The sequence below is a fragment of the Bos javanicus genome, chromosome 7 (assembly GCF_032452875.1).
Source record: "Bos javanicus breed banteng chromosome 7, ARS-OSU_banteng_1.0, whole genome shotgun sequence".
NCBI lineage: Eukaryota > Metazoa > Chordata > Mammalia > Artiodactyla > Bovidae > Bos > Bos javanicus.
The window spans coordinates 38,891,987-38,903,599 of record NC_083874.1 but is presented as its reverse complement, the minus strand read 5'-3'; the positions used below and the strand labels follow the sequence as shown (position 1 = coordinate 38,903,599).

Here is an 11,613-nt window from a genome sequence, read left to right as displayed (position 1 = left end):
GTGTGTGGTTATGCCTGACAGGATGCCTTAGGAGGTCGTGGAGGATACTGGAGCTCTGGAGCACCCGCCCCCCTTCACAGTGTACCCCACACTCACCCAGGCTTGGGGGTTTTTAAATTTTTATTTCAAAAGCTTGGATAGCTTCAATATCCAGGTCGTGGCAAAATCAGGACACGTGTAAAATACCTTACAATACATTAGATTCCCGAAAGGTACCAAAAAGTACAGTAAAATTAACACTTCCATTATAGGAAATGTATGACACAAATAATATAAAACTAAAAGGTGAAAAAAAGGTGACACTGGTTTTCTAAGATACAATTTACTCTTTACAACCAGGGTCCACAGGTCCAGGCTGCAGAGCGGCAGCAGGAAGCAGACCCTCCAATCTGGTTCTGGGTAACCCAGTAATAAAAATCAGCCCATAATGCCGCTCTGGCCTCTTGAGAAACCACACGCTGCCTAAACAACTAGAGCTCTGGAAATATTAAACAGGAGAGTGATTTCCAGGGGGGAAATTTTAAATAAGATGCACATGGGACAGGCCATAGAAAGTTTGCCAAGTTAAATTTGGTACATAATTGTGTTCACTCGATATCCAAACAAAGCGTGTGTGGTCAGTCATCCTGCTGAAGCCTCAGTATGGCTTGTAGTTATTCTGATGGCCACCGCGTCGCTGGCTCTTCCCGTAATTTGTACTACCCTGACCTAGGGACAAGAACAACAATGAAAGTAGCTACAACTTGCTGAACATTTACCCCTGTGCCAGGCGCTTGATATGCATCCTCACCAGAACCAACAACTCTGTTGGTAGGATATCACCCCACCTTCCTGAAACCCAAAAGCTCAAAATCCACTCTCAGACAAAAGCCCAGCCTGTCCGACTCCAAAGCCCCTGCTGCCAATGGCCCCTGCCCTGTCTTTCCTGCCTCCCGGGGTGGGTGAGTGGATGGGGGCCTCCCTCTCTCCTACTTACTGTAGTCGTAGCCGGGGCCGTAGCCGTAATAGCCATAGGGCGAGTAGTCGTAGCCGCCATAGCCGGGCCCGTAGCCCTGCTGGTAGCCGTAGCCCTGGTTCCAGTAGCTGCCGTAGCCCTGATTCCAACTCTGACTCTGACCTGTGGGGGGAGCAGGGCACAGGGGCCCATGGACCATTTAGCACACGCAGGAGCTAGGATGGAGGAAATCCTGCCCTTTGGGTGGCGAGGTTACTATGGCAACTCAGAAAAGCCAAGAGGCTGCTGTCCTGGTGTAGAGGGCCTGAGAGACCCAAGCTAGAGCTAAGAAGGCCAGGCCAGAAAACTGACTTCACTGGGGCAACCAAGGCAGCTCACTTTCATTCAAATCACCCACTGATCACCCCCACCCTCCCTGGCAGCTTGGCCTTAAAAAGGATGGAGTTCAGGCTTTGGAGTCAGAGGGGCCTGGGATGGATGGAGGATAAGCGCCTGGCACAGCATTGCCCTATCCTTCAGCCCGCCCACCCACGGGTGTACCAAGTCTCAGGACAGCCACAGAGCCAAGAACACTCCCACCCTGCCCCCTCAAAACTTGGAGTGTGATGCAGAGGCCCCCTCTGCCCTGGGGCCCCAGGCCACATGAGAAAGATGGGCTCTTCCAATCCAAGCAGCAGCAAAGCATCGACTCAGGAGCCATTCCTGACCGCGCCCACCCTGCTGCAACGAGCACCAGAGACCCCCAAGACAAACATAGAAGCTCCATGCAGGCAGGGAAATAGGACCCGTCTTCAACTGGGTTCTACTCACCTCCACTTCCACCGCCGCCCCCACTGCCTCGGTTCCCTCGATTGCGATTCCCACGGCCCCCAGAGCCATACTGCTGCTGTTGATAAACCTCTTTGGGCTGAGCCACCTTGATTTCACACTGAAAGTCAAAAGAACAGTGGGTCATGCCAGTGGGACAAGCCTTAAACAGGGAGTGTACACAAAAGCCTTCAATGACAAGCATTAAGGTGGTAGATCTTATCTGCTCAAGACATGCTGGAGTAGGAAACCATACTGGGACTAGCTCAGAACTTCAACTAAAACTCAGACCAAGAGTCACACTGGCCTTTTTTGCTCAAACATTTTCCCAGACTGCTTGAAAAACAAAGAGACACACCCATAGGTCTGCTAATCGTCACCCTTGGCCACTCTATACCTTAACAAGTGGGAGGAGAGGGACAGGCGGGCCAGTGCCAGTCCAGTGTAGCAAGACACCACCTTGGGCAAGGAAGTCAGAGAAGGCTTTCCCAGGTTAAGGGATTTTAGAGAAAGCAGGTTCCTTCCCACCCCTCCCCCCCACCCCAAGAAGAAATAAAACATTCCACTCAAATACACTATTGAGGTGGCAGCCCTGACCTCTATCTCACAGAGGAAAAAAGCCATTGGGGCTCAGGACAGCATTCCTTAAGGCCATCCCGCTGCTCCTTCCTCCTCCAACACTGATCGACTATTGGGATGGGCCAGGTGTATCTCCCCTGCTAGGGCATAAGAGTCGGTTTCCTTTTTGCTCAAAACTCTTGCCTACTGTGGGTGGAAACGCCATGGACTTTCCTGTCCTCCTGCTTTTAAGTGTATTTTTAAAATAAACTTCAATAACATTGGTCTCCCATTAAGACCAATTCTATAAGACGTCTATAAACCATTCTATAAGACATCCTCATCCAAGCATAGTCAAAAATTGGCAGATTACCCCCACCAAGTGATGCAATCTCATGTTTTCTATCCTACTAGGTTAAAACTGCTGAATATAACCACCTAAATTACACTTATTTCACAACCAACCATCAGCAGTTTGACTAACAGCACCACAAAACGGGCACTTCATGCCGGTTTCACATATGGCACATGTCAGTGTCCTCTAGGGTAACAATGGCTCTCACCCAACAGCCCCCTATGATCCTCTCTCTCTTACATAAAATTTAAGGGCCCAATCCCAAGCTTTCCAAATTCCCAGCCAGGATTGAGACTTTCAGGAGCCCCACCCTACCTGTCCCACCTTATCTGGCTGCCACTCCTGCTCAGGCAAAGCCTACCACACCCTGCCAGAGGGTCACACCCTCAACTCCCAACTGCCTCAGCCACCACTTAAAGCATGAACTACCTACCCTTTCTCTTGTCCAGAGTTCAGGAGAAAGAGGTGCCCCTCACTGCAAAGGACTCTGCTCCTTTGAAGTCAAAACTGGCCTTGGATTTAAGGTGGCCAGGACCCTGGGAGCTCTTTGGAAAGGATCTTTGGACTAGGGGTTAATTTAGCCAGCAACCAAAGGGGATGGAAATGAAGAGAGGTGGCTGTGGCTGGAAACAGATAAGAGAAAAGCTCTGCAACAACGTCCATAAGCAGGAGACTTCACCACAGAAATCACTAAGCGGCAATTTTAAAATCTCCTGAGTATACACACTGCATTCTAGATCCGGAACACCTTGCCCTCTAGCTTCAATTCTCTTCAGAAACTGAAGAGACGACTATGCACACTACCCATCCCAGAGGGGCCCCATCCTCCAGTATTCTCCTGCCTCCCTCACGTCCTGTCCTGCCAGCCTAGGAGCGCTGAAGGACAGGACCACTTGTCCCTATCAGGACAGCAGACACTGCACAACAACAGTAAGGTCCACCCTGGAGAACTCTTGGAGGTGGTTCAGCAGAAGGCTAAGTGCACACACAGCTGAGGACACCTTACCTTACTTCCACTGATGGTGTGGAACTTTTTCTCCAGCACTTTCTTCACAGGTTCTTCTTCTTTAAAGGTGATGAAAACAAAGCCTCGTCTTTTGTTCGACTTTGGATCCATTGGAAGCTCAATGGCTTCAATCTGCAAATACAGGCAAAGCTCAAGACTCTACCTCAGAGCCTATAGGGAACTCATAGGAAAAGGCCCACAAACACCACAGTGGAAAAAAGTTCCAGTCAGCCAAGGTGTCAAGGACCAGTAAGAAGGCAACATCACTGCAGCTGGCAGACCACTGTGGGGGCCACACACTCACCTCCCCAAACTCGCCGAAGTACTCCCTTATCTTCTCCTCAGTGGCTTCAGGATTCAGACCCCCTACAAAAATTTTCTTTACTGGGTCTTTCTTCATGGCCATGGCTTTTTTGGGGTCAATGACACGGCCATCCAGCCTGTGCTCCTTCTGGTCTAGAACCTGTTCCAACAGAAGGGAGTTGGGTTCTAACTCAGCAGTATGACCCGAGACCAGGACCTTCTTTCTCTCAGCCATAAGACTCCCAACACAGGCACACAAAATTGCTTCATCCCCCCTAAACTCTACCCCCAACCTGACTTCCCAACCCAATCTCCAAACTTCACCTGGTTTACCTAAACACTTATAAATCTATCCTCAACCCACCCCCAAGACTTTTGACCATGCCCTGCACCCCTCTTCTTGCCCAGCCAGTCCCATAAACTTAAAGCACAGGCTAAAATTAGGCTGCTAGGGCTGGAATCCTCACAAACCACCCTTTACTGGTTATATGATCTCTTCTACTTAACCTTCTGTTTTTTGCAAAATGAGGTTAAAGTAATGCCTATCTCCTAGGAACTGTGGGCTCTCTTCTAATCTTCTCAATGAAATGTTTGCTTTAGCAAGGTCCAGAATAGGCACAAGATAATAAATAAATGGTCCACTACAAACCTTCCTGGATCACCCCAGCCCATACTCACTCCTCCATTTAATCTCTACTTTTAATCCCTTGGAAAAGGATAGGATAAATTCTCAACTTCTCTGCTCTTCCCAAAGCATTCAACTGTGCAAAACACATAAGCCAATCATGATCTAAGAATGGTATCTTGGAATACACTGAGTGAGACTCCTAATTGTGAACTACCCAGCTTACCTTCTCCACACTGGCTGCATCTTTGAAGAGGATAAATCCAAACCCTCTTGACCGGCCAGTGTTGGGATCCATTTTTATTGTACAATCAACGACCTCTCCAAATTTGGTAAAATAATCTTTTAGATCCTTTTTGCTGGTATCCCAGCTCAGGCCACCAACGAACATTTTTCTGAAATGGGTGAAACACATGGCAACAAGTCTTATAACCAACCTGTGATTTTGGAAGGATAGACCCTGACAAAACTCTCACTGAAAGCATTATAAATAAAGCCACCATTCGGATCAGCGGTCTACCTTTGGAATATGTTAACGAGTCTCCCCTACCCTTCCAAACTCAACCTTGACCCTAATAAAGCCTCAGGTGACTCCGTACCCTAAGCCGGTTGAGGAAAGAAAGCACAACCTGACCGGACAGCTAGGACTTGAGGTCTCACAACCGGAAGAAATCTAATTTGTCTAACAACTACGTATCAAAACACTACGGCCCCTGCCACCTCCGATCACTTCAAGGAACTCGAGGCTTCCGGGGCCGAGTCAGAGTTCAGACCAGGACTCCGCCCTCAGCAGGAGCCGGAGGAGGGAGGCCCGGGTGCGCGCCAACTCCGCCCACGCAGCCTAGGCAGCGCGACCCGCCAGGCCCCGGCTCCGAGCTCACTCCCCTTCCGGGCCGCCTGCCGCAGGTCCCCGCGCCAGCGGCCCCGGGGCGGCGCTAAAGTCGACCCAACAAACTCTTGCAAACTCCAGCGCGCGCCGTAAGCGGGCGGCGCGGAGTTGCCGGTCTGCGGGCCGCCAGCAGGCCCCGGCCGCCCGCCCCTCCCCCCGCCGCGTGGCGCCAACAAAAGGCGGCCCCGGAACAAAGGCGGCGCCCCCGTCGGCCCGCAGCAGCACTTACCCCGCGTCCTCCTCATTCTTGCTAGCGTTGATCTGGTCGCCCTCGGCGCCGTTCTGGTTGCCGGCCTGGGGCGCCGCGCTCCCGCCTCCAGCGCCCGCCGCAACGCCGGTACCAGTTCCGGCCGGCGACTCGCCTTCGGGGGCAGCCTCATGTCCGTTCTCAGTGGCTCCCGTCGTCTCCATGGGCTGCTCTTCACCCGCTTCCGACATGCTAGGCCGAGGCGCGCGGCTCCTGCAACGAGCAGCCACGGCGCGTCAGGCCGGCGCCACTCCCGCCCAGGCTCCCGCCCGCGGGCCCGGCTGCTCACCTCGCCGCCGATGACGCCGCGGGGCCCGCTCGTCCCCACCCGCCGAGAAGGCACCGCGGGCTCGGCCGCGCTCACGCTCGCGCTGCCGGGCCTCTCCCCCGTCTACCGACGGAGCCGCTGCGACCTCACGCTCGCCTATTCCGCCTCCGCAGCCACACGAACCGACCGACTCCAAAGCTCGCCCCGGCCGCGCGGTGCCGCCGCCTGACAATGCCGACTCGTGGCGCTCTTTATAATGCCGGAGCCAAGGCCACCTCGCAACAAGGTGCATGCTCATTGGCTTCGCCTGTCTGTCACTCAGCCCCGTGCCGGCTTCCCATTGGCCGCAGCGGCGCGCGCACGGTAGATCCGGGCGGGCTTTGTCCTCATTTTAGAATCCGCGCGAGCCGGGGCCTTGCGGAGGGTCGCCGGGTTTAGTGGCAAGACGGTCCTGTCCCGAGCGGCCGGTGGTTTGAGTCCAGCACCGGAGAGGCGCAAGCCTGACCCTTCGCCTTCTGAGGCCGTAGACCCTGGTCCCCGTGCGCCCTAAACCAGCACTGTGAGCCTCGGCCATTCCATTTCCCAAAAGAGGAAACTGGACTCCAGGAAGTCTCGGAAACCAAGGTCGCCCGGCTGGAAGTGCAGAACCCGGCCTTCGGAGATTGGGCGCATAGTGTCCTCCAAACCCCAAGAAATTGGGACGGAACCCGCCGTCCCTCTTGACCTTGGTGCCGTCAAAGCCACTCGCTCCAGCCCCTTCTGCCGCCTCCCCCGCGAAGCGAGAAGCGAGGAGGGGGCGGAGTTCGCCGGGTGGCCAATGGTGCTCCACGCGGGAGAAACGGTGGGACTGCGGTGTTCCCCATTCTTAGGTCGCTTGGCACCACCTTGACGATTAGCATCACCTTTTTACTTTTGATTACTTAATATCTTCAATTCGTTTATTTTTTGCTGAAATCTGTTTTTAAGAAGACTACACCATTTCCTTGAAATCATGCAGTTTTGGGGAAAGGAAGAATAGTTCTCTTTTTCTAATATACAAAATACTTAATACTTATTTATCTTCTTGACCAAGCTTGAAAGGCCTGTATAGTCATGATCCCTTTTAACCATATGGGTGAGAAATACCAAATGAAGGATTAAAACTTCTGAAGCTCGGGGGTTGCCAGATAACAGCAGAACACAAGTAGCTGACATCTCCCGCTGGAATCCTGTGGCCGGGCCCAGTGTGGTGGGCTGGGCATTCTGTTTTCTCATCTGGTCTCTTAACAACTCTATGGAAGTTGACAATCAGTTTATAAATGAGAAGCCCAGGGCTCTGGTCTGAGGCTCACTCCCTAAGCCAACCTGCTCAGTCGTGTCCAGTAACCCGATGGTCCCAAAGAGCCTGGCTATAGTTGCTACAGTCTCCTCTGTCCATGGAATTCTCCAGGCAAGAATACTGGAGTGGGTAGCCATTCCTTTCTCCAGGGGATCTTCCCAACCCAGGGATCGAACACAGGTCTCCTGCATTGCTGGCAGACTCTCTACCATGGGAGGCACCAGGGAAGCCCAGTGAAGTTGCCATAAGAATAAAATGTCACAATTTCACATTTGGAAAAAAATAAATTTCAAAAAACCTTAAGGTTTAGCCACACAATGCTGCATCTCCCCCAAGGTATCAACCACCTAGAGCTGGGACACCCACCCCCAAGTGAGCAAATGCCACTGGTTCATCCCAAGGCTCACCTGACCATTTCACTTTCAGGCTAGATTCACATCTCTCTATAAAACCTTGGTCACTCCATAAAACTTTGGTCACTCCATAAAACCTTGGTGGTAAAGCTTGCAAGGAAGTCCCTAACAAACTCTCCACCCCAGTCTTTGCTCACCTACAGAAATAAGAACCAGGGTTTTTGGCCACAGGCAATGATGGGCACAACTGACCAAGCAACGAAGAAAATTCAGGTAATCAAGGTCAAGTGTAGCTGCAGGACGTAACCACTGAGGGCATGTGTGTGTCAGTCATTCAGTTGTGTCTGACTGCAGACCCATGAACTGTAGCCCACCAGGCTTCTCTGTCCATGGGATTTTCCAGGCAAGAATACTGGAGTGGGTTGCCAGTTCCTTCTCTAGGGCATCTTCCCAATCCAGGGATCAAACCCTGGTCTCCCACATTGCAGGCGGATTCTTTACCATCTGAACCACTAGGGAACTCTGCTCTTGTCCAGTTGGATTCCATTAGCACAATTTGGGAAATGCTTTCAATGACATGTCAAGTCTGAAGGATGACAACAGTTGGATGGTGCTTCACAGTTTGCAAAATACCTTCACCGACCTTGTTTTTTTAGAGCTTCAAAATAACTTTGTATGCAATTATCCATAGTTTAGACACAAAAACACTGAAATCACACAGCTAAAATCTTAGCCACAAAGTCAACACTTCCAACTGTACATTGTTTCCAGTGCTCCTGACTACTGTAGGACAAGGGGGCTCTGAGCTTCTGAGTTCTTTGGTCTAAATTAGATCTCAGATTAAGTGATTTTGAGGCTCAAAGGAAACATACTTTATAAAGAACTGCAGACAAATGGGGGTCAGTCTCAATACACAATTTGTACTCAAGAGTGCTTCTGACAAAGGCAGGTCACCAGGCTGTTTGGAACCAGCAGGAAGTCCCTTTGACACAAGGAACTCTTGTTATTTGGTCTAAATTACAGACTTGAGGGCATCTTCTAAATCAATGAGGTTCTCAAATCAGCAAGGAGCCCAGTAACAACAGCGTAGAATAGAGAGGATAGACACAAAATGAATTTTGAAAGTTGTTTAAATTACATGAATTTTTCTATTTATTTATTGGGTCTGGGCCTACAAAGTGGAAACTGCAAAAGTTAATTGCAAATATGTTGACTGTTGTGGCTGACTCCCATATGGGCCACTTCCTTCACCACAGCTCCATGGGCTTCAGCTCCTTTGCTTTTGCGCTGACTCTGGCTCCAGCTGGAGAAGACTTCCTAAAACACAAGTCAGATCTTGTCACACTCTGCATGAAAACTCTGGCTGACTCCCTAGTACTCTAAGGATGAAGTCTTAACCCTGCATAGGGGTAAGAGAGACAGCTGAGGCTCACAGAAATCCTTGCCCTCCTCCCTCCAACCTCTCTTCATCTTGAGTAGAAGAGTCAGTTGAGACACCTCCTGTCAGTTGGGCACCTCCCCCAGATCTCCTTTTTCTTGGACACCATGTGTTCTGCATGGCAGAGCTACATTTTGGAGAAGAGCTGTTTCACCCACGTCAGACTTGATGTAAGAAATGAACCTGTACTGGGTCAAACCAGTGAGATCTCTAATTGCAGCCTAGTCACACCTGACCATTCCACATGGCTGGAGCCACCCCAGTCACATCTCATGCTTAGCTCTTCATGCTAGCTGTGCTGATTTCTTTTATTTCCTGGAACTCACCTGCATTCGTGTCTTTCCACATGCTGTTCCCTCTACCTGAAATACTCTTCCACAGATTTCACCTGCCTACCCTGCATATCTGTTTTGGATTGAATTGTATCAACACGAAAGATCTGTTCAATTCCCAACCTGTGGTACCTGTGCCTGTGACCTTATTTGGAACTAGGGTTTTGGAGATGTAATCCAGTTAAGATGAGGTCAGACTGAAGTAGGTGGCCCCTTAATTCAATAAGACTGGTGCCTTATGAGAAGACACAAAAGCAGACACAAGGAAAACACTGTGTGACGACGGAGGCAGAGACTGGAGTGATAAGTCTACAAACTAGGTGTCTTGGTCAGTTTGGCTGCTATAACAAAATACTATGGTCTGGGTGCCTTAAACAACAAACTAATTTCTCACGGTTCTAGAAGCTGAGAAGTCCAAGATCAAGATGTCTGACGAGGACCTGCTTCCTAGTTTGCAAATGGCTATCTTCTTCCTTTGTCTTCACATAGCAGAAAGCACAGAGAGAAGCAAGCTCTCTCATATCTCTTCTTAAAAGGGCACTACTTACATCATGAGGACCCCCGCCTCGTGACCTCATCTAAACCTAATTGCCTCCCAAAGGCCCCACTTCCAAATATAATCACAATGGGAATTAGGATCTCAGCATATGAATTTGGAGGAACATAAACATTCAGTCCATAACACAAAGGGATACCAAGAATTACTAGCAGCACCAGAAGCTAGGAGAGAGGCATGGAGCAGATTCCCCCCTAGAGCCTTCAGAGCAAGTGTGGCTCTGCCAACACCTGGATTTTGATCTTCTAGACTCCAGAACTGTGAGACAATAAATTTCTATTGTTGATACACCCCTCAGCTGGTAGGGCTTTGTTATAGCAGCCCTAACTGATTAATCCAACATACATCAGAATTCAGCTTCCTCCAGAAAGTTCTCTCTCAGGCCCCAAGGAAGGGAGCCTCTCAGAACACAGACCACACGGTACTGACACTGACCATGAGCTCAATGAGATCCTACACCAGGGCTGTCTCCTTCACCTGGACACCTGCAGTGGGCACTACAATACTTGCAGAATGAATAAAAGAATCTCCTAACCCAAACTGACACATGGATTCCTAATGGGCTGAATCTGTCAGATGTGTTTGCTTGCCTATATAATGTCTTGAATATTGTAAAAAATATATATATTTGCCAACATTTATAAAGCATATTTCTACAAAATGTTACATTTCCAGGTACTTTGGAAAATTTTTAGATGAAGTCACACTGGACCACAGTCTCACATGTTCACACTCAGCTGGAGCTGAGTCATACTGCCCCTCAGCAGGTGGAGCAGGTGCTGTCCAGCTCATTCCGGCCCCTACAAGGGCCCAGTGTCTTGCTCCTGGGCCGTCTAAACTCATCTCATCAACTGAAACCATTAGGGGTGCCAATCCCTAGCTAGGCCTCCATGAAACTCAGCTTCTTCATCTGTAAAACAGGGATGACAACACCTGCCTCTCAGCACTCCTGCAGGGATCAGGAACTGTCCGCCAAGAGTTTAGTATAGTGCCAGTAGGTATAACTGTCATTGTTAGTGCTAGGACTGCTGACAATAATAATACTAGCTCTCAGGGACAACTCCTTCACTTGAGGAGCTCCCCATCACAATCGAATCCTCAAAACAGAAGTGGAAGACCTGGAGAAGCTCTGCTAGCCAGTATCCCCCACCTGCTAAGATCACATTCTTGCAACAGCCACCTGTGCCTAGTTTGAGTCTCAGAGGCAGCCTCTGCCTAGCAGAGACCAATCAGAATCGCCTAGGACACCCTTCTGGAATCAGACCTTAATGGAATATGTGGTTCACGTACAGACCTAACCCTCCCAATCTCCGCTGAGCTCACAAGGCTGCATTCAGTGGCTACAGCGTGCAGAGGGGCCCAGCCTGGCTTCATGTCACAGATCTCCTGTGTAGCTTCTAAGACTACTACTATTTAGAGCCATAAGGTAGAAGGGACGTGGGTCACTAAATGACCCTGTGGAAGAACACCGCTTCTCTAGCCTGAATACCACCTGGGACTGTTACCTGTAAGAAAAGGACCCATAATCCCTTCCATCTTGTGGCCCTAAATCGAGGCCCCTGTGGCTAGAGTCTCAGTTTTTACAGTATTCTGGGCACAGACC

At 50.2% G+C, this 11,613-nt stretch overlaps 1 protein-coding gene across 4 annotated transcripts; it reads right to left on the bottom strand.

Annotated features, from left to right (window-relative positions):
* Window positions 1-102: 102 nt before the first annotated feature.
* Window positions 103-6,290, bottom strand: HNRNPAB (heterogeneous nuclear ribonucleoprotein A/B). Of its 4 annotated transcripts, none has more exons than XM_061423133.1 (8): window positions 6,035-6,269; window positions 5,728-5,958; window positions 4,836-5,004; window positions 3,986-4,144; window positions 3,682-3,813; window positions 1,766-1,883; window positions 977-1,117; window positions 103-708 (listed from the first exon to the last, which is right to left on the bottom strand). In XM_061423133.1, exons 2-8 carry the CDS (start codon window positions 5,934-5,936, stop codon window positions 638-640), a joined length of 999 nt encoding a protein of 332 aa, XP_061279117.1. In that variant the 5' UTR covers window positions 5,937-5,958; window positions 6,035-6,269; the 3' UTR covers window positions 103-637. The 4 variants fall into 4 exon arrangements, with proteins under 4 accessions (XP_061279117.1, XP_061279118.1, XP_061279119.1 ...); XM_061423134.1 differs by having other exon boundaries at window positions 6,201-6,222; XM_061423135.1 differs by lacking the exon at window positions 977-1,117 and having other exon boundaries at window positions 6,035-6,290.
* Between the last annotated feature and the right edge of the window lie 5,323 nt (window positions 6,291-11,613).